This window comes from Antrostomus carolinensis, unplaced genomic scaffold, assembly GCF_000700745.2.
Source record: "Antrostomus carolinensis isolate BGI_N321 unplaced genomic scaffold, ASM70074v2 scaffold1781, whole genome shotgun sequence".
NCBI classification, from domain to species: domain Eukaryota; kingdom Metazoa; phylum Chordata; class Aves; order Caprimulgiformes; family Caprimulgidae; genus Antrostomus; species Antrostomus carolinensis.
Window position 1 is genome coordinate 44,827 of NW_010291792.1, and position 23,505 is coordinate 68,331.

The window sequence follows — 23,505 nt, forward strand, 5'->3', positions numbered from 1 at the left end:
TGGCGTAGAAGAAATTAAACGGCACCTTTTCTTCAAAAATGATCAATGGGCTTGGGAAACTCTCAGAGACAGTAAGTATAATGCTTTTCTCAGAGACAGCAATCCGTTTTACTTGTGTATTATGTTAGCAAAAGGACTGCCAAATTTCTTTGTAATGGAATTTTAAGTTTTATTTACTCTGTACCAAGGAATGAGATTAGACCCCAAAGAAAAATTCCTCCCAAAAATTCTTGATTGTGTCACTTAAGAAATACAGCAATCATTATCATACTGTTCTGCTTTTTTTCTAGCTGTAGCACCAGTTGTGCCTGACTTAAGTAGTGACATTGACACTAGTAATTTTGATGATCTGGAAGAAGACAAAGGAGAGGAGGAAACATTTCCCATACCAAAAGCATTTGTGGGCAACCAACTTCCTTTTGTAGGATTTACATATTACAGCAACCGTCGGTACGTATGCACGAAGCAGGCTAATGGTTTATTCTTTTGACAACACTATTTCTGCCTCTTACCAACCAGTATTTTGATAGAGACCTTTTCAGATTCTTATTAATGATTCAGAATCCTAATAAGTTATACTGTTTTGACACTTCAGTAATGATAACTAGTACCGCTAGTCATCAGTACCTTACATTACCACAGGGAATTTGTGAATGTCTTATTCTGCATTAAGAACATTATATAGTGGTGTTGCATAAGCTAAGTAAGAGAAATCCACTGTTGCAGCTACTAAGCAGAGTGCCTGCAGAACACTGTTATATATGTAGAGTCATGAACTGGGGATATGAATGTCACTTTGTTTTGGTGCAAGCTGCTGTTCCTGAGCTATATATGAATATTCTATACTTCACATCGGTGTTTTAGCATGTGATAAATTAAATATTTTCTACTTACCTGTTACCTGCTTCATAACTTTTCTCGCCCCTCTCCCTGCCCCGAGTACTCATCCACTGCAGACTGAGATTGTCATGTTTTACAGTTTTCACTGTTGCTTAGAAGACTTTAAATTACATAAGTTAAAATTATATTAATTCATACTTTTAACAGTCATTATTATTGTAGGCACTATGGATAGCTGTATCTACCTTCAAAAATCTCAATAACTTTTTCTTACTTTGAAAGCTGGTTTTAATTGTGGTGGGTGTCAGTCAGGCTTAAAATGGGCTAAAAGTTCTAGTAGACCATGTCAGACAGAGACTATTAATTTTAATAGCATTTCTGGATAGGAAAGCCTTAAAGGAAATAAATCTGGTTTTTGTCCTTGGATGGAAGGAGGAACAACTATTCCAAGCCTGTGGTGAAATTCTTTCCAGCTCTGCAAAGAGTTGGATTTGTTGTTGCTTTCTGTATAGTAAGGCATAGGAGGACTTGCAAGCTTTGCTTAGGATTTGTGTGAGTTCAGCAGTTCAGAAATTTCACCAACCGATCTGATATTAGTCTATAATTTTTAAAAGTCTTAGTTTTTGCCTTGCAGGAAGATTTTGGTATATATTATCAAGAAAGTGAAGTAGCATACAGAAGCTTGTTAATAACAGAATTTCTTCTCTCCCCTTGTTCTTTCTTGGGGGACATCAGGAATTTAGACAGCTAAGTGGCTGTGTTTTGCTGTCATTGAAAAATTCTGATACTAAATACCCTCATAACTTCGTAGGCTTACTAGAATTAAATTGCTGTCCTTGAATAGGATTTTGTCCTGTAATACTCTACTGGTGTAATAGTGTCAGAGTCTGAAGTGATCATTCATACTTGCTGAACCTGCAATACTAATTTGTATTTCCTTTTTGTATTGAAAATAGTTGAAACATTTTTAAAATGGCACATTCAGAAAAAAGTTGCACATTTATCTCCTCCCTTTCCTTCAGTTTCCTCTTATTCATGTATGCTGGAGAGTTTAAAGAAATGACAGTCTAGGTAAATGATGTGACTTCTGTCTTTAAAGGAAGTAGAAAATCTTTTAGTATAGAATGCTTTCTACATCTGTAATCTCATTGATTGTAAACTAGGAAATATGGTTGTTTATTATCGAACTTCACCTGTAACAGATTTTGGAATACTAGCTGAGCACACTTTGCAGCCCTATCTGGCTTGTGTGTGCTCTTCTGTATTCTGATGGAGCTGGTGCTATGCCTGTTTAAATACCACATTCTTACTGCTCAACAGCCCTAGTGTACAAAATATGGTGGCTTCTTGTATTCAAGACAGCAAGCCTCTTTCTGTAGAGAACTGTTCCATTTCCACTTTGTCATTTGGCTGTCTTGATGTTTAATTTGACCTTTGCTTTAGAGATGTCTTTGATTTGACCTTCCTTGATCTTTTGGAGAGGTTGTTGTTTATTTCAAAATAATGCATGTGAAACAAAAAAGAGGATGTGTCCATCTTCCTCTGTTCATGTGTTGGAGAGTTTTTCCTCACATAATCTGATGCAGTTAGAGATGCTTTATGTCTCTCTAGAACAGTTATCAGGCCAAGAATATCATATCAAATAACAAAGGAATTTGATGATAGTAATTTGTGCATTACAGTCAGTAATACCTGACTTTTCAGAATCATGATGAATAGAAATTTGTGGTATTTTTTGAAAAAACTTATGTAAAATAAGAATTCTGTCTTCACTACAAACGTTTTGTGCGTGGAACTCTTAGTAACTTTGTTGAAAGTTACACAATCTCTGAAGAGTTTGCTTCATTGCTGTTACTTGCTGCATAAGTGCCTGAGTAAATATTTATGGGATGGAAGCCAATGAGAGTCTTGTAACCATGGAAAGCAAAGATTTTATTTTTTTTTTTAATGGCTATGAAAAAAACTAAAAGTGGCTGTATTAGTATTTGGCAGAAATCCTTTTTTTCTGGAGGTCTGCTGCAACTTTCTACTTTACCCTTTACAATAAATTTTGTGAGGTTTTTCAATTAAATTTGCTAAAATCTTAAAGGATAATAAATACAGAAATGAAAAAAAAATCTGATTGTTACTATTAGGTTATCCACATTTTGGAACAAAAAATCCAGAGATTATGTTTTAGGGTGGTTGTACTCTGTTTTTTTCATGACCTTATTTTTAAACAACTATTAAAATAAAACTTTTTAAATGTTCTTACAGGTATTTAGCTGTCTCTGCAGAAAATTCCAATGATAACAGAACAGGCTCCAGTGTGGATAAAAGTGTGGTATGTTTCACTGATTTTCAGCATTGTTGGATCCTAGTAAAGAGTCTATTGTGTATATGGGAATAAATTATTTTAGTTCTAAATATCTCAAGTTATTTTAGTGCTTGGAATATGGAAAATCAATGCATAAATTGTAACAGTTTTGTATGACCTGCCTATTAAAGTTATTAGAAAAGCAGAATTTCAGTTCTTCATATAACATTGATTTTTCTGAGTTGGGATAAAATAGCTAAAGCTGCATACTCTTTTGGTGGAACTGGATTCACAGTTTCTATTTTTAGAAATATGAAAGTGTTTGTGCAGTATTTTTGGAGTGCCTTATAGATCCCAGATGTACTCTGGCTTTGTGACAATCTTGAAGTCTGGACATGAGTGTGATGGGAAGCTTGGGCTTTCCAGCAACCCGCCAGTTTCATACTGGAGCTGGACTTCCTATGAACCAAGTGGGAGGTGGCAGATAATGTACCAAGCTTGGGTATTCTGTCCCATCCCAAGGGTGCATCACAAGCTGTTGGGAATTGGGGCACTGAGGATCTGCATTTCTAGGGCAGTTCACCTAGCAAGAAATGTTCAGGAATTCTTTTAGTTACTGCTTCCCAAGCTTCTTGGCAATCAGGTTTCCAGGAGTGTACGCTGAGGTGCTGGAAACGAGGCCTGCTTGGATTCTGTGTGAGTTCTGGTGTAAATCAAGCCATTCCCTTAAAATGGTTTGATAGTTTACAAATTACATTATTTCCAGAAGAAAACACTGACAAAAAAATTGATAATTAACTCTAAAATAAATCTTCTTGGCTTTGACTATGATTTTCTTTGTTAGTATTTTTTTCTATGATGTCTTCCATTTAAAGTAGAAGAGAAGCAAATAACTGATACATGTTCCCTTTTCTCTTAAACTTGCAATATAAAGGTTTTAATGGTATATGGTATTACCCAGAGAAAATTTGTAAAGGGCAAGGGAACTGATTATGTGCTTTATTGGGCTAACTGAACTTATTAAGCATTGAAGTGTCTTGATTTCCTTATATATGTTGATATGTTCCATAAGTTTTGTTTTCCTCTTAAGCATTTGGCTGTTAATATAGTAAAATTAAAAACAGAACCAGACTTTCAAATATGTGCAGATACTTAAAGTTGTGTGCTGGCCTTTGACTTTGAAGAGAGTTACTGAATGGACTTGGTATAATTAGTGGGATACAGCCACCTGCATGTAGTTAAAGATCCCTCAAGAGTCCTGTTCATATTGTCAGGAGTATTTGAATGACTTGTGATTTTTAACAGTTTTGAGAGGTGAAACTCTGGAACGATATTAATGATATAGAGAGGTTTAAATAAATGTTAAGTCTTTACTACAAGATTATTTTTACCCCACAGTTTTTTCTCAGCTGTTTTTCTTTCATTACATGCTGCAATGAAAACGGTAATGTTAACACATGGTTAGCAAATTAATTAGTTCTGGAAATATTAACACATGATGTTATCTGGTCTGTCTGCATTTTGGCATGATATTGAGTGTCTTTTGGGAGGGACTGAGTGGCAGAAATTTTGAAGAAATTAATTACATTTAGCAGGTGTGTAAAACTTCACAGAATTAGACCATGAAGTTGGAGAACAATTGAATTCTATCTCCTTTAACTGAATTTCAGACCCCTTTGAAGATCTGTTTATTTACTTTGGTTTAGTGCTACCATTACCACCTGTAAACAGCTCAGATATTAAGAAAGAGGAGATTAACAGTTTCTTTTGCACTGAGTCTTTGGTTTTCTTCATTGTTCAGGATGCAGAACCAGACACACTATGCCATGGTGATTTTTTTTAAGGGGATGGGGGAAAAAAAAAAATGGTATAGCAGTTCCAGAGGGATTTTTCTTGGCTTCTCTGCTGTAAGCACACTTTTCCTGTTCCTCACCTATAAAATGAGTAACCAAGAAATGGAAGGGCAATTACATCGAAGCTTCTTTACCCTGTGTTTTTGCCTATTAGCTGCGGTCCCTTTTTACCAAAGTGAGAGCTAGCCTTTAAATAGCTTTGCTTCTTGCTTTATTTCTCAGTGGTTCATACCAAGCAGATAAATGTGTTGTGTAGTGGTCTTCCTTCCTTTTTCCTCAGAGTTTAGATTTAGAGGCCATCTCTGTGTTTTTTGACTACGACCATTGTCTTTTCTACATGGTGTTATGTTGTATATCACACTGGTAATTGATTTTCCAGTAAGTGCTGGGAAGTCTATTTCTTCCAGTGTTTCCTTGCTCTTTCAGGGCTTTGAGATAGGTAGTCGTAAATGAGTATAGTGGTGAATATTTTCTAGTTAGTCCCCAGTCACCATGTCTGAGGGTAAATAAGTATAGTGGTGAATATTTAAAATACGTAGTTTCTAGTTAGTCCCCAGTCACCATGTCTGAGTTTTTCCTCTGAAAACGTCAAAGCAGCTTAAGAACATGAAAGAAAGCAAAAGGAGGAAATAAGAGACAAACTCCAGTTCTCAAGAGCACCTGAGTGCCGCATGCTTTATTTCCTGCTACAATGGGAAGGAGAACAGATTGATGAAAGTAGGAAGTAAGAAAAATGCCTGCCTGGAAGTAGGCAAAAATAATCTCGCCAATAACTTCGTCATTTAATAAGGATAAATCATGCTACAATATGTCTCCAAACTGAAATCTTAGTTTAGGACCGTATAGAGGGCACTCCTTGTTGAGAACACTTACTGTTACCATCAAGAAAGATGGAGACAAGCATAATTTGTCTCCCCTTCATGAACTTAGGGAGCAATTCTAGTTTCTTTAAGCATATTTTATGGGGGGAGGGAAAAAGGAAGAGCAGATGTAGGAGGAACTTTCTGTTGCTCCTTTTTCTGGGATGATTGTGCAAAAGGAGTCGGGCAGTTGTCAGAGTTTTTGAAGTTAGAACAAGGAACAAAAAAGCAAAGGGTCAGAACCACTTGAGTATGTTGCTTTGAAGATTGTCTATGTTAGGACTGTAATTCTGCTCTTGCAGTTCCAAGAGAGTTGAGGGAAATGTGGGAAAGCTAAATAAGGCTGAAATCCTGACAAGATCAGTGAAAAGGTTTAAAACCCAGCACAGGGTTGATTTCATGAGCTTCCTCAAAGTTGACACCGTCTTGTTGTTAATTGAGGATTTTGCTGATGTTGGAGTGGGATTATTGTGCCCAGAGATCCAGTGGCAGGTAGACATTTTGAGACTACATGAAAGACTGAATTTCAGAATTCATCTTGCTGGCAAACAGTACATGCTGTACAGTCATGTTCTGTATTAACACCTGAAGCTTGTTTGAAAGTGCTAGCTGTAAAAATTATTTCTGACTAAATAGTTAAGAACATTTTTCCCCCCATTGTTAATAACTGACAGGTGTGGTTGTGCTTCCTGAACTTGTTGAGAGCTTGAAGATGCCCTTCAAAATACATGTGGTGGTTCATACTAGAAAAAGAAATTTTGAGACTAGTTAAAATGCTTTCTTGTATCTTTGCAGTAGTATCTTTAGTCTGATTCTGAAGATACTTAAAATGAGGAAGATTGTACTTAGCTTAGTCTCATGAATTTTGACAGAACCCTGAAATTTTATGTGCATTTGAATTATAAAACTGCATAATATTAAAGTTGTTTCTTGTAACTAACTTCTCTAGAATTTGGAGAGGGGGATCACATAATAATATAAAAATCTAGTGTTTAGGTAGAAGTGAGTAAGCTGTGATACAGCATAAGCAGCACTGAATATTCTGAAATACTTTTTTGAAGTTTTTAAATTTAATGCATGTTCTTTCATGTACAAATATATATTTAAAGCTGGAAAATATGCAGAAGATGATCTATGAATTGGAAGAACAACTACATAATGAAATGCAGCTGAAAGATGAAATGGAGCAAAAGTGCAGGTGAGACTTTGAACTTTAATTGTTTATATAATTTAAATACATCTAACACTTCAGTTCTGTGTTACTGCTTTAGGGATTACCAGAGTAACACTAAGAATGGTAATGTAGTTCTCCAAGGGAATTCCAGGCACAGATTTAAGTCATTCTAAAACAATATTTGAATAGTTTTCTTGAATATAGTATGAAGAAAATGTTTTGGTTTTTGGCACCTATGTAAGACATTCTTCCTGAACACTTGAATGTTTGAATTTACCCAGTACTCTGAATTCAGATGTTTATCGGACTGAGGTACACAATGATCATGCTGATTTTTAAAAAAACATAAAGTACTGTATATACAGCCTATATTGGATTATTAAAATTAACTGTCAGGTTTCTAAATACATGGCACTGGTTGGAAAACCACATTCCTTTTTTTTTTTTTTTTTTTTTTTTCTGTGACTGATAGATATGAACAACTATTTACTTTCTGAAGTCTTGTTTCTACCATGTTGAAGAAGTACCTACATGAGAATTTGTCAGTTTATTGCAACTAGACTTATGAACAAACAGTTGAGATTCTTCTTTGCTGATAATTAGAAATTTTTACTCAGATTGATGCCAACTAAATTCCCTTTCAGTTAGCTTTTCCTTTTGAAGTCTTTTCCTGAAGGCCTAAATAAAGCCAGGAGGCAACACTGCGTATAGGACATAAGAAGAATTTAGGCTTGTGAATTAGGACCATAGGGTATAGCTGTACAAGCTATTTAAGTGGGAACTGGTAGCCAAAATTATCAGGTGGGAATTTAGACTGTGTGCCACTGTTGTTCACTTAAACATAACTTCACATGTTCTGATTGCTTTCCACAAGCAGGACTTACATTGCTTGAAAGATAGTCAGGAACTGTCTTCCTGCAGTGCTACTGAAGTTATCAGAGCACAACAGTGTGTTCTGGTGCATCGGACCGTTTACTGCAGAGTTAGGATATATTGCTGTAATTGCTCCTTGTTGTACCTGCCAGGCAACATAGTCTGGGTGCTTTTTGTTATCTCTTTGAAGAGGGATAGCTAGCTGCCAAAGTGCAATGGATGTGTCAGTGTCATTGAGGTTTTACTATGCACTCAACCATGTTCTCTCTATAGTACTATGTTCTAATACATTGCTTCAACAGAGAGACTTTCAAATAATGTTATTCAGATATCTTTATCCATAATAGGGAGCTGTCTACTTTTGAATTAATGAACCATTTTAGATTTTTTAAAAGTTCACAGATGGAGGAAGTTTTAGCAGTTCACCAAGGTATTCTAGTTCTAATGATAAGCTTTTATGTACGTACGCTGTTTTGACATTTGCAGATTAAAGGAGAAAATATATATATAAAAATATTTTAATACAGATATTGTAAATATGTTTTAAATATATATAATATAAACTATATATGTTATATATATATAAAATGCATATATAATCTGCAGCAAAGTTGATAAATACCTAATAATATATTTTACAAATTATTTCCAATGATTGATTATTTTCTTCAATTTAAATGTTTATTACAAAATAGCCTTAGCCAAAATAGAAATGTTTACTTTAATGAGAGTCCAAATTTCACTAGAAAAATACTATGTATAATGTATCCTTCTCAAATATTACTTAAATGATTTTCTTTTATTTTTAGATCTTCAAATATAAAGCTAGACAAGATAATAAAAGAACTGGATGAAGAGGTAATTTTTTTTTTCCTCAATAAAGTCTCCTTAGTTGAGTAAAGAATGTGGATAGTACTTCCATGATTTAGGATATTTCTTCTGTGACTAAAATATTGTTCTGCATTTAAATTTGAGACCAAACCATCACATTTCAATACATAGCATTGGGAGATACTTTTTCTTTTTTTTTGGTACAAATTTTCCAAAACTTCTTCTTTTTGCAAATCATGCTGAATTCTGAATAGCAGTTTCCTCTGCTTAAGTCTTGCTTATCGTGATTTCTTTGAAGCTTATCAAAATTGGTTACTCTAAAAATTCATGTACAGATGATTTTGTTGTCTCTTATGTTGTCTCTTAATAATTTTGATAGTTACATGCATACAATAATGTTTACAATAACTTTTCCAGTAATATCATAGATTTGTCATGTAGAAGTTGAAAAAGCCATCGTTTCTGACAACCTTTTCAAGGAAGGCAGAAACTCATTCATTGGAAACAATGCATCCGTTTCCTTGATTAATTAGTTGCAGAGATACTGGTTTGGGGATCATTCTTTTAAATGTAAATAGAAATTAACAATGCTTCTAATTTTAGGGAAATCAAAGAAAGAACTTGGAATCTACAGTGTCTCAGATTGAGAAGGAAAAGATGGTATTGCAGCATAAGATAAATGAGTACCAAAGAAAAATTGAACAAGAGAATGAAAAAAGACGGAATGTGGAGAACGAAGGTATGCCATGTTGTCCAAACATGGACACTGATGAGGTGTATGATGCATTTCGGTGAATAATTTGCTACCTTATCATCTTAAGTGCTACGCAGCTTGTAAGGGATATTTTCAAATGATTAACACAAATTTTGAGTTCATTTGAGTTTTAATGAGAACACAGTATTTTTGTCTTATTTTCAAATTCTATTCTCTACAGTGTGCATTGTTGTTCTGCAAGCACAGTATTTGACCTAAAAATGTATATAAGCAAAAAGCCAACAAAAGACCTATTATATGCCAATAATTCATTTGAGTATGTATGTTTGCGTAAAATAGAAAAAAACCAAAACACTAAGGATTTTTTTTCAATCTGATGTATTAATGGTATAATTTCTCTTTAGTGTCCACACTAAAAGATCAGATGGAAGACTTGAAAAAAATCAGCCAGCATTCTCAAATTACAAATGAGAAGATAACACAGTTACAAAAACAAGTATGTTGCTTCTGTTCATTGTCTTAATTCTTTTTTTTTTAGATTTGAGAAGCAGTATTGAGCATTCAGTTACAACAAAACTGATCCAAATAATTTTTATATTGGAGAATCTTGTCTGTTGTATTTTAACAGCTAGAAGAAGCAAATGATTTGCTGAGGACGGAATCGGATACAGCAGCAAGACTGAGAAAGGGTAACACAGAAATGAGCAAGTCATTAAGTCAGGTAGAGTCACTGAATAGAGAACTGCAGGAAAGGTGCAGAGTTCTAGAAAGCACAAAACTGCAGGTGGAGAAAGATTATTACCAACTGCAAGCGGCTTTGGAGTCGGAACGAAGGGACAGAAGTCACGGATCTGAAATGATTGGAGAACTACAGGGTAATTCTTCTGTATTTATGCTTTACCAAAAAAGTTGTGATAACCCTACTTTATTAAATAAAGTACTGTTACATAAAGGGAGGAAAGCCAACCTGCAGACTGAGTACGACTAAATAGAACAGTTTCTAAATATTGGATCTTGCTTCCTGATCATGTCTGAGCAGCTCTTGGGAAGGAGACAGTCAAAATCAGAGTGGGAAACCACTGATTGTAAGTTTGTGGGGCTGTCCTGACTAAATGTCTGGAGTCCAGTGGTACAAAAAATATGAAAAGCTGACACAATGCTAGAGAAGGCACAACACTGACTTATTGCCTTGGTGCATATTAGATATTGGGAGTGATGGAAGGCAGGTACCAAGTTTTGCACGTGATTGTTTTGTGTATTGTTACTAATGGCATGCATAAGGCGTGGCTGAAAGGATCACTTTCCTTTACAACGTACAGACTTTGTGTACCTGAAAAACTTGAAAGTGTAAATATTTTAGGGGCCCAGAAATCAATAAAGGTTGAAAAGGCTATTGATCTAAGTCAAATAACTAATATTGAATGATACTTCATTTGTTATTGGCAGTTCGGATTACAACTTTGCAAGAAGAAGTAAAAAACATTAAAAACAATCTTGAAAGAGTGGAAGCAGAAAGAAAACAAGCACAAGATATGCTTAATCATTCGGAAAAGGTATGGTAAAATGATATTGAGGCTAATGTTCCTTGGCAGCTTTTGACTGTATTTCAAATAGTATTTATTGATGTTGCTAAGTCCTGTGTTCTTGCTGTAAAACAGTCTTTTGTTAAAATGATTAACTAAATACTGCTAATTTACAATCTCATCAGGATGGTAAGTATCACAAGTCCTCAAGTATTTCTTTACTTGTATGTAGCTTTGGGTGTAAAATTAATATCTGTCATTCTCTATCACTGATTCAAGGATCCAACCCTTCTGCCAGTAGCAAGTAATTTTTGTTATATCTGCCTAACTATCGCTGCAGAGACTGGCCTCCTGAAAATCTATGAGTTGAACTTTTTAAAAACCTGAAATTTAAATTTCTGCTTTTACTGGATTTTAATTTGGCTGGATCAGTGAAAGACTTTTTGATCAACTTTGGAGCTGGAGCATTTCAGGTTTTTTCCTTTCCTTCCTTCCTAAAGAATGGTAGCAGCATGTTCCCCTAATATCTCTGATCCCTGCTCCAAGATGGAGAAACAAATAAAGAAGAGTAAAAGGAAATCCTGCACCCTTTTTCCAGCTAGGCTACATAGTTAGCTCTGTGTTTTGAGGTCAGGTAAAGACTTGCTGTGCTGTGTGGTCTATCCAAATGAACCAGAGAGATATGACTATCTATGAGGGAAGGTGCAAGCCGTTACCATTCTCATTTGGTGTTAAGTGGAGCAACGATCCAAAGGCAAGTCCCTGTCTCTCAAAGCTCATCTCCAGTGCTTGTTTCACAAGTTACTGTTAACGTCTGGCAATCCCAACAATGAAATAACAGAATTGCATCCAGGTAACAAGTCATTTAAATACCTCTGTGCTCTGATAGTGTTGGAGGATTAGTTGTATGTTTCCAGTTTAGGTGACTAGAAATTATTAAAACTGAAGTTTCCATTATCGTATGGATTTATAGACTACTGAAAAAAGTTAATGAAGTTTTCTCCAGAGCACTGAGTACAGTTTTTATATGTTACCATTCTTTATTAAGCACGGAAAAAAACTTTGGTAATTTCTTCATAGCAAAAAGTTAACACTGAAGGACGGAAGAAAGGAAATGTAATTCCCTCAGTTACTACAGAAGTATAGATATCTGGTATTTTTTTTTCTTATCTTTAGGAAAAGAATAATTTAGAGATAGATTTGAACTACAAACTCAAATCATTACAAGACCGGTTAGAACAGGAAGTAAATGAACATAAAGTGACTAAAGCTCGGTTAACTGACAAACATCAGTCAATAGAGGAGGCAAGATCAGTTGCAATGTGTGGTAAGTGTTTCTTGCAAGTTTCAGGTAAATACATAATAAGTATTTTGATCGTGGTATCTTAAAACACATTGTCTTATAATGTAGTAGTCTTATACAGTGTTTAATCCCTTGTATAAGGAAAATAAAACCCCAAATTTTAAAACATGCTTAATGAAAAGTATACTTTTAAAATTATTTTCTTTAACATGGTACTTGTACCATAAAAATAGTGTTGTTTCTTCATGTTGTGAACATCTTGCTGCATACGCAATTCAAAGCCTTCCTTGACTTCTAAAATGCTATTGAATCTTGAAGCTCTGGCTAATGCTAAACAGAATTGAAAGCGTGCACTATCAAGACAGATGTTTTGGAGCATTCATTCCTGTGTAACTGCATTAAAAATATCGGTGTTGTATTAGGCTTGTCTGAAATGTTGACGTTTCTTTTATAGATGTATATCCATGAACCAGAGATGTGTCTTGATATCTTAATTGAATATATCAGGTTTTCTTTGTGAAGGTCATCGATATCTGCATATGTAATTTGTAACTTTTCAGAAAGCTAACACGAATGGTAGCATTTATTTTCTTTCCCTCTACTATCTGTTCATGGAAATGAAACTTTGCTTTTATTTCATAATGATTACTTCAAGATCTACATTTTTAAATTTCTTTCACTATTTATCTTACAGTTGTCACGATAATATTACAGTGCTTTGAATGCAATTTGGAAATATATTTCTTTTTTAGTGTTTCTTGTAATAATGCCAGGAATTTTTTACTCAGTAATCAGTCCGTCTAACAGCAGAAGAGCTTAAAGAGCTGAACAAACGTGCCTGAAAAATATTAGAATATTTAAGACTGTGTTTACAGAATTATTCTTGCAGATGCTACATACTAATTTTTGTTGTTTTTATTTCCTTAATCTTGTTTAGAAATGGAAAAAAAAGTAAAGGAAGAAAGGGCAGCAAGAGAAAAGGCAGAAAATCGAATAGTTCAAGCTGAAAAACAGTGTTCCATGCTGGATTTTGACCTGAAGCAATCTCAGCAGAAACTGGAACACCTTCTTGAGCAAAAGGAAAGACTGGAAGATGAAGTAAGTAAAAAGTTCATCACTAAAAATTTTGTATGTAAATTAGAAATTATAGTTGCATTGAGCAATAGAAAATGAAATTCACTTACACCGACCTCCTTGTATAATAAGATCTGAAATCCACAAAGAGGTTTGCAGGACCTCTCAGCAGGCAATTTAGGTTTCTTCCATTATTGCTTTTCAGATAAAATAAAATACGTTTGGTACTTTGAAATAAACTAAGTGCGGGTGTGGTGGGTTGACCCTGGCTGGATGCCAGATGCCCACCAAAGCCCACTCTAACACTTCCCCCCCTCAACTGGACAGGGGAGAGAAAAATATAATGAAAGGCTTGTGGGTTGAGATAAGGACGGAGAGAGAGATCATCCACCAATTGTTGGCAAGGGCCAAATTGGCTCAACTTTGGGAAAAAAATGAATTTTAATTTATTGCCAATCAGACCAGAGCATGATGAGAAATAAAACCAAATCTTAAAACACCTCCCCCCACCCCTCCCTGCTTCCCGAGCTTAACTTGGCTGTGTCGGACATGGAGGAAGCTTCTGGCAGCTTCTCACAAAAGCCACCCCTGTGCCCTGCCCCCGCTACCAAAACCTTGCCACGCAAACCCAATACAACAGGAAGCTTTATCACCATGCAGAATCATGTCAGAACATGCTGCCCTTATGTTCTGTAAGGGCAGCAGCATTCTGTGAGATTACTGCCTGAACTGTGTTTGGAGATTTAGGAATATTTTTACACGTTGTATAATGTGTAGCACCCAGGCAATGGTATTTGACATAAAACAATCCATATATGAAACACTTTTAACCACGTGCAATTGGTTATTCAGCAAACACTCCTAAATTGAAATATTTCTCATTTAGGTAAGGAATCTAACACTTCAGCTAGAACAAGAGACGAATAAGCGAATAATGGCACAGAATGAATTAAAGGCTCAAGCTTTTGAAGCAGATAACTTGAAGGGATCCGAGAAGCAGCTGAAACAGGAAATCAATACGTTGTTGGAAGCAAAGAGATTACTGGAATTTGAGTTGGCACAACTTGCTAAGTAAGTAAAAATCTGAAGTAAAATGGAAAAAGTTGCTTAATTATACATGTACTGTTTTGCCTGTTCCTGTTAGTGAAAAAAGTTCTCTAGTGCATAGACATTTTTTCCTAAACTAAAAGAATATTTTTAGCTGGATGTTATGATTTCTGTATGTAGCCTTCAGTGTTGGAATATTTTTGTTATGAGCTATGATGCAGAACAATTCTTGTCTCATCATTCTATGTCAAGGCATAAATGCCACTTTTATTTGAGTGACTTCTTTTTGGATTGACTGGGATACTACTTATTAAGTTGTACAGGGCTTTTTGTTTTACTACGTGGGAGTCAATAGCTTTCTTCCCCTTTAACTATCTGATTCTTTTTCGTAACATTTCTTAAGGTGACTGAAGAAATTTTTATTGGTTAGGCTTCTATCTTATCTTCCTTCAGCTGACTTAACATTTCTCCATTTAGAGTATTTCTTGTCTTCTAATCACATACTAAAATGATCATCAGGGTAGAATAAAGAGTGTAATTAAATCAGAATTTTAGGATACAGCAAACTGTTGTGAAATAATGTTGATACTGTTGTGTCATTTGTTAGTAGCTGAGTTTTTACATGTATCCCTTTTTTATTCCTTCAAAGACAGTACAGAGGAAATGAAGGTCAAATGCGTGAGCTTCAGGATCAGCTTGAAGCTGAGCAGTATTTTTCGGTAAGACTTGCAAAGAATTGCGAGTGCTACATTTTGACATTAAATCATTGAACAGTGAATAGTTAGACATTAAAATTTCCTTAATGTAAATAACCTGGCATAAATTAGCAATTCACAAAATCCTGCTTGAAATACAAGCAATGAACAAGAAATTAGAGAACTTGAGATAGTCTTTCTGATATGTTGCTTTGTATTGTTTGTCCAGTCTTATATATTACCTTGAGTAACTCTTATCTGAATTATTCATCAGACTAGTTCCTATCATGAGGTTGGAAAAGAGATACTTTTCTGACATAACAGCAAACTTTGTAGGATGTTCAAAATCTCCATACTTACTGGGAAATATTCCACGCTATTGATCTACCATAAGTATGTTTAAGAACCACAGATCCAGTAGCATTCTGCACATATTCTTCATCCTTCTGTAAAAAGATACCTTCTCTGCGCCCGAGTCCCCAAAGAGTCTTATTCGGTACTGCAGGTAGACAAAATATATATTTCATAGATTTAGTTTGATCTGTTTCATTTCTGTGAAAAGAAACAGTAGCATGAGGTGCTCTATAACACCTGAACTTCAGATACATTTGTGAATATGGACAGTTTAATTCCACTTTGGGAAGTACTTTTAAAGTTTGGTTCTTCCTTGGAGAGGCAATAAAAATTTTTCTGTTTATTAAACTGCATACAATTGTTTTTTCATTATGCATTAAAGATTTTTGTGCATTTCTCCATAACATACTGCTAATAAGATCCAGAGTGTTGTTTTTCATTCTCAGTTTTCTCTTTTTTCATTAACATGTAGTTTAAGTGAGATATTCATAATTCAGTCTGAATATTTAGGAAAAGTACTTTACTGTAGAAGATAAAATTTTAACTTTCAGAATTAGTGGTGGTGTTAATAACAATATAATAATTAAGAACAGAAGTATTTTATGTAAATCAGACCTCTATTGAATCAGTTAAGATAGTCAGTCTGTACACAGAAAACTTACAGTCTAAGATAAAAGATACATAGATGCAGACAATACAACAGGTGGAAGCATAGGACAGTATTAGGTTTGTTTGACTAACATTTTGACAGTGATGGTACAAGAGGATGCATTTTTGTTCTGTTGTCTCCAAGAGACCTGACTCAGCTGTGTCCTAGTGCCTGCCTTCCCTTTTGTCAGCAGTTGTTTGTACAACTACATGGGAAACCAAACTAGAAAACTGAAAACTAATCTGATCAAGTCCCTACACAAGGGAAACTGGAAAGAAACATCTCAGACAGGCAGGAAAGAGGAAATTCCATTAAAGACAGTACTAGCATGTGTTGGGGTTTGACAGGTTCAAACCAACCAGTGTGAAAACAAGGAAGAATTTAACTGTATTATTTGAATAATGATTCTTTTTTTATGCTTTCTTTTACAGACACTTTACAAAACTCAGGTTAAGGAACTGAAAGAGGAAATTGATGAAAAGAATAAAGAAACTCAAAGGAAAATGCAGGAATTGCAAAACGAAAAGTATGCCCATTGTGTTTCTCAAATAGACATAAGTTTTTCCATGTAGTATGTTCTCATTGATTAAGATTTTGAATCAGATTTAAAATGCAAAGGTAATTTAAATTAGAATGGCAAATACATAGGATGTTACCTGTGCTGACACACAAAGCCAAATATGGTTATTCCTACTGTAATGTCTGGAAGAAGAATGATGAGTTCTGAGAATTTAGGAAGATGCAAAATTCTGAAAAAACATTACAAATTGTGATAATCATCTTGTTTGTGTAACAGCTTTTTTTATTTGATTATATTCCCCTGATAATTATTTGGTAGATTTCTATGGTCCATAAAATAATTTGAGGAAAAGATAATGAAAATACTTTGAATTCTAAGTTTAGTACACTTCTGATTACAGCAAAACCAGTTAATCCAATGGCCATTAATTGTGATGTACTATTTTCTAAGTTAGCAAATAAGGAAAGAAGTTTTTTAAGCTTGTTTTTTTCAGTTTATTTAATATATATTTGTTCTGAAGCAGGAGACTGTAGCCTTATGCATGAAGCAGAGTTTTTCTTCTAAAGTCTAGATCTCTTGGTCTACTTGAGCATCAGCATTGCAAAACAATCTGAAGGGAGGTGGTTATGTACAGTATTCATGGTGCATTTCAGTGGGCTAAGAAAAGGAGAAAAAAAAAAAGGTGTTAGGTTAATAAATATGATGTAGGAGGAAAATACCTGTATATGCAAGTTTTTCAGGAATAGTATCCAGCTTAAAAAGAAAATGGGTAGGAGGGGGAGGGATTGGAAGGAGAGACCCTTTAGTTCTCTTGTGTTTTTTTCTTTTTTCTTATTTCTTATTTTTATTGTAGTCCCTCACTGTTCTCCACACTCTTGTGTTCATCATAAAAAATTTTTCACCTATATACAACTATGGAAATTGTGACAGACTCTGAGTATACTTCCTTACCTTTTCACAGTAGAGGCCCTTATCAACTACAGATGTATCAAATCAGTGGACTCCATAGCAATATGTATTTTATTCCATAAATCTCTCTTTATTTTGCAGTGCAGGAAGGGCATCATGAGCCCATACTGCAGTAATGTATGGCTGCTGCTATCTCAGCATGCTGTGGGCTGTGTCACATGTTGCTGGGTACATCTGACTCATGGGTGTTAGACTAGCCACCTTGCTTTATGTGGGTTTCTTTGCAGGCAAATATATAGGAGCTCTGCCTGTACTCCAAGCAAGAGCAAGAAAGTTTGGCTGGTATGCTGAACTGATTAGAATTTGTGTATACATTAATGAGATACTGCACCTAAGTTACTATCCCCTGCCCCTCAAGCTGTAGATAGAATTTGCAAGCCTTTCTGCAAAACGTTGCATAGGCATAGAACCACTGTTTGTTTTCAGAAATTTTATGGAATTTTCCGTATTGTTCAAACAGCCTGGAGTACACATATTCAAGAGCAGTAAAAACAGTAGCTAATACTGCTAGAGTTAAGTATCTTTTGAGGTACCACACTGTACATGCAATTTAATTTTATTTTTTGTTCCTCAAAGGCAGGAGAATTTGATACCTGGTTTCCTAAGGGTTGATATTTCATGGACAATTGAAATCTTAAGTGAGTGGCAGTAATCTTGCTGCTGTAGCTTGTGTGAACCATCAAAAGATACAAGTACACAGAGTGTGGTTTTGTAAATCTTCTTTTTCTTAAGAAACTAAAATAATGACAATTAGCTGAATGGTATAATTTGGGTTTGTTAGTCTTCCTGAAAATTTGGAGCATTTTGCATAGGAGAACAAAATCTTATTGTCCTTTTTACAGAGAAACTCTCACCACCCAGTTGGATTTAGCTGAAACCAAAGCTGAGTCGGAACGGTTGGCACGAGCACTCCTTGAAGAACAGTATTTTGAGCTGAGTCAGGAGAGCAAAAAAGCAGCATCAAGACACAGGCAAGAAATAACTGATAAGGACAGCATCATAAGAAGGGTAAATTATTCCACTGTAATTAATACCTGTATATCCTCCAGCTGGAAACACAGATTTATCTTTTAATTTTAATTCATAAAGTCATGTAGTGGTCATAAGTGATAATTACTTAATTATCTGAGCTTTGGACTCACTTGGAACCTTAAACATTTAAATCCCATCATGTAAACTCACCAAGAAACATAGACTCGATGAATCTGAGGAGAAGCCAGATTGAAAATCCAGCAAACGTCTATAGTTCAGTTATTAAGCCTTTTGTAATTCTTGTTATTGCCCAATATATTTTGAAAATCTTGTAATTTTGTGGAGCTGAGTATTAGAGATTCTGACTGAAAAATTACTTAATCTTTTAAAAAAAGAAACTTGAAAGTCTGGAGTTTCTTCCCACTGGTAAACTATTTCAAACAAGCAAACAAACCCCAGCTGTAATTTTTGAAGATAGTTTATAGCGTAACTCTTGAGTATTAGCATCAGGTTGACACGTGTCTTAACTGTCAGACAGTTCAATACACAATCGTTTCTGTAGGCTTCAAACAAACTTTTTTCCAGGAATGCAATTATGTCTGATTATTAATATGTATTTCTTAAGCATTAGCAAAGTGATGCTGACTGTGTCTTCTGGCAGCTAATATATTCAAAGTGTAATGGTTTTTCTTTCAGTTTTATTTTTTTGCAAACCTATGTACATATTTACCTGTGTATGCTTTGAGTTAGACCAAATTCATTTTTATTTTTATGCTGATTTATAGCTGTTTTTCATTATGTATGACAATTATTTAGCAGCAGGTACCATGAATCTACTCTAGCCTTGAATGCTAGAGTTTTTCTGTCTGGATTCAGAGGATTAGGCCTCTAGGTACTACTTCTTTCAAAGTACCATAAATTAATTGAAAATTGCCATTCAATAACTGACAATCTAATTTTGCTTAAGTTCAGTTTTTAATTATATACCACAGTGTTGTCAGTTCTGCAAAGATAATTTGGAAAAAGAAAAAAAATTCTTTCTGGGACAGGTGTATTTTGACACTTCTGATAAATCAAGACAGCTTAAAAGAAAAGTACCATTTTTAAAAAATTCAGGTTTGAAAGGTAAGCAGATTTTTTTGTTTATATATAATCTGAGGAAGGTGTTCTGGTAAATGGTTGTTGTAGATTTAAGGGTATTTAAAATAATAATATTACAAATATTTTTAGAATTAGTGGCAAGTTCTTTATTTTAAAATGTGTCTGTTTTCATTTAGCTGGAAGAAACTAATAACACATTAACCAAAGATGTTGATTTAATAACAAAGGAAAATTCAGAGATCAGTGAAAAAATTAAGAAACAGGAGGAAGGTATGTCGTTTTTGGAGTTCTAATTCATCTATTATAAAGCATAATTGAATTTGAAGCATATGTGGCAAAATGGAAATGGGCAATGGGAGAAGACATTGCTGTTTATCTTCCTTACTGTGTTGGGCTTGTTGAAAAATAAGTCATAGTGAAAATGTATCTTCCTTGTAAATTGCCACTTTCTACTGTATTGCTTCCATTTCCATACACTGCCTTTATTTTTGAAAACTATTAAAAACTCAGCTGTAGCAGGTAAGAAAAAGTGAGTTTCTGCTCATGGTCCTGCCTACTTTTAATAAAGCAAGTTAACACTAAGTTCCTGCAGGCAGAGTCAGGAAAACAGCTTATCCATATATTGTCTGCTAAGGCCCTTCTGGCAGCCATGGCCTTGTGTGTGTGGAAGTTATTAAGGAAAAGTATTTTACTCGCTTCATATTGCACACAATATATTTATTAAAGTTTTTGTTTCTGTCTCCAGTATCTACAGTAAAGTAGTATCAGTATTTCCACTTCCTTAAGATCTCACTTAGATTCTAAGTTGTGATCTCATGCCTATCAGTGGATTGGCATTCTATTCACATGCATTCTGACTGTAGGGGAAGTTACTTCATTTTTCAGTTTACTCCCATAGTTTTGCATTTGAGCAAGCATTATAAAATCAGAATGCATGCTTTAATATCTGTTGACTGAGAGTAAAGGCCTTATCAATTGTGTTGCCGATGTTGTTGTAAACATTATGTAGGCAGGAAGGCATACAGAAATATTTTCCCTTAGTTTTGCAATTCTGTAATAGCAGGGATTGGGTGAGCAAGCAGTTTTCAGTATTTTTAGTTTATGGAATTTGTTACTTAACTACTTGAAAATTGTTCTTTAACTGTTTGTAATTTTGGTGGAGAAATCCTTATGAGTGAAATGTGTACATTCTGGAAACTTTGGGAACAAATCAGCAGACTGGAAGTATGATGGAAAGATTGGTAGAACTGAGTAACTGGTATATGAGAAGGGTAGGGGGAACGTAAGAGTCGTTCCTTGTTTAAAGAAAGCCCCATGATGTTTTTATACCTGATTTGAGAATCTGTACTGAATGTGAGTCCAGTCATATCAGTCTTATTCTGTGTGGGTACTGACTTAATTTTTCATCTTGCAGAAACACTTTCGGTAGTGCGTACACAAAGGAAGAGGGGCAACAAACTTAGTCATCACCAGGAAACAAAAATAAATATGTTGGCTTTAGTATTCATCTTGGTGCCTTTTTCATATATCCTTCTGGTACTTTTCCATCATTACAGTAGCATTAAACCAGTAACCTTTATAATGACAAACTATTTTGCACCTCAGGTGACACAACAGGGAAATGGCGGGGGGAAAAGATTCAATTGTAAAAGTGATTAAGCTTAGAAATATTTACTGTGACCTAAAATATCTCAAAGTTGAATATTATTTTAACAGAATACAAAATAAAAAATGAGGAGGAAATCAATAATATTAGAATGCATTATGAGAAGAGCATTAACACTGAAAGAACTCTGAAGACACAGGTATAACTTTTTATGCCATTTAATAACAATAATTATTTTGCATATTAGCTATATTTTCAGTTTATTGTTTTTTGTGCAACTATTAGTTTGTTTGAGATTAAGTTTATATTAATCATGATATATAGTATGCATTTGTTATATTTACAGTTGAAAGAATAAGTTTTAATGCTATGTACTATTCAGTATTACTTCTGTTGTGAGTAAGGGCCATTTATGTTGGTGAAGATTTTTTTTTTTTGGTTGAATCCTATAACTAGAGGAACTTAGAAGTTTTGTATGAAACATGCTTGCATATCTAATTTTTCTTACTAGTTTTCCTTTTTCTTAACAGGCTGTCAACAAATTGGCTGAGATAATGAATCGGAAAGATTTTAAAATAGACAGAAAGAAAGCTAACATGCAAGATTTGAGGAAGAAAGAGAAGGAAAACCGAAAGCTCCAGTTAGAGCTTAATCAAGAAAAAGAGAAATTCAATCAGATGGTAGTGAAATACCAAAAGGAACTCAACGAAATGCAAGCGGTAAAATAATCTTAATGTTTTTGTCACATTGTGGAAAAATGTGTAGCTTCTAGTCTACTTGAAAAAATGACAAGTTCTGTTTCAGATGTTCTAGGCTAGAGAATTTTAGTGAGGCAGAGAACTTGACAAGTGTGCAGCTGTGCTTGTTCTCATTTCTCTTTTCTAAATTCTTAACTGTGGAAGTTGCTGATATATCGTGAAGACTAAAAAACTGAATACTGTGTAGCATACTGTCTGTGCAGTTTTTTTCACTGGTTGGTGGTCTCCTTTTCAAAACGAATGGCAATTTAATAGATTAATCAGACTGTTTTGTACTTGAATGCATTGCTGGATCTTTGATTCTAAACTTTTTTCTAAGGCTGAATGAACATTTCTACTATAATAATTTATGCTATCAAAAGATATTAAAAAATAGTAATGAGTTTTGTTTTCAGAATACTTGGGTGGCATATTTTTGGTATCACAGTAACTATGCATTGTGTGTATATAAATACAGCAACTAGCAGAAGAATCTACATACAGGAACGAACTCCAGATGCAGCTGGATAGTAAAGAGAGTGACATAGAACAACTACGAAGGAAAATTTTGGACCTTCAGCAAGGAATGGATTCTACCAGTGTTGCTAGTCTCCAGCCAGATGAAACGGATGGAAATCTTTCAGGTAAGAGAAGAACCTATTTGAACTACTTGACTTTGTGCATACACATAGTTTTGGAAGGTATTGTTTCAAACAAGTGGTGTCCTTATAAAATCTTCAGGCTGTCTCTTTCTATATTAAACCTCCACTTTTTTTTGGTTTTATTTCATAACTTAGCTGCTTATATTTAAGTCTTCTTTAAGTCTGCCTTATTAAGGTACGTTATCTTCAGTTTTATCTCTGGAGTCGAGTGTAGTTAGGCTTCTGGCTTTATGAGCTGCCACTTAGTTTTGGGGCAGAAATTTCAGTATGTGCAAGATCTTTTCAAGTCAGTTGTAACTTTTCTGTTGTTAATTAGAACATCATAATTACTGGAAGTTCTTGTAGTCTTCCTTTTTGTCTTCTATACTCATGACCCCTTTACTATTTATTTCTTACTAGCCTTTCATTTCTCTCATCTTCTTTGCCTTTTTCTCTACACATGCCTCTGGGTTTTACTGCAGTTGTGTTGCTGGTATTACTGTGTCATACAGGTAGGACTTCTAATACACATTATCAGGATTTCTCAAGATTTAGATCATGTCCCTACATGCTACTTTTTAAATTTTTTACTGAGTTTCTAGTAAAAAGCTTCATTTTTTTTTTACTGATCAGGATCTGAATAAGAAGCAATTTAGGTGATTAGAAGAGATTATGTGACATTAGTATAATCAGATTTCACATATTTGTCAAAGAGCCAGGTAGAGGGCAGAGAAGGAGTGCACTCATGTTATGGGGGGGGGAACAGTGTTCAAAGTAGAAATACCCCATGCCACAGAAAGAGGAAATTACCTAGCGCATAGTTATCTTCCTGCAAACCAAGTAATTAGTCTTCAAAACAGAAGGTGGCATAC

At 34.6% G+C, this 23,505-nt stretch overlaps 1 protein-coding gene across 1 annotated transcript in view; it reads left to right on the top strand.

Moving 5' to 3' along the window:
• The window catches only part of ROCK1 (Rho associated coiled-coil containing protein kinase 1), an 83,903-nt gene that overhangs the window by 44,596 nt on the left and 15,802 nt on the right, over positions 1-23,505 (top strand). Inside the window, 19 exon segments of the mRNA XM_029087151.1 lie at positions 1-71; positions 291-450; positions 3,097-3,163; positions 6,959-7,047; positions 8,706-8,754; positions 9,331-9,466; positions 9,847-9,938; positions 10,071-10,317; positions 10,889-10,995; positions 12,142-12,292; positions 13,206-13,366; positions 14,229-14,413; positions 15,039-15,108; positions 16,519-16,613; positions 18,419-18,584; positions 19,826-19,919; positions 21,366-21,454; positions 21,786-21,974; positions 22,471-22,636. Of these exon segments, the coding sequence (XP_028942984.1) occupies positions 1-71; positions 291-450; positions 3,097-3,163; positions 6,959-7,047; positions 8,706-8,754; positions 9,331-9,466; positions 9,847-9,938; positions 10,071-10,317; positions 10,889-10,995; positions 12,142-12,292; positions 13,206-13,366; positions 14,229-14,413; positions 15,039-15,108; positions 16,519-16,613; positions 18,419-18,584; positions 19,826-19,919; positions 21,366-21,454; positions 21,786-21,974; positions 22,471-22,636 (2,384 nt within the window).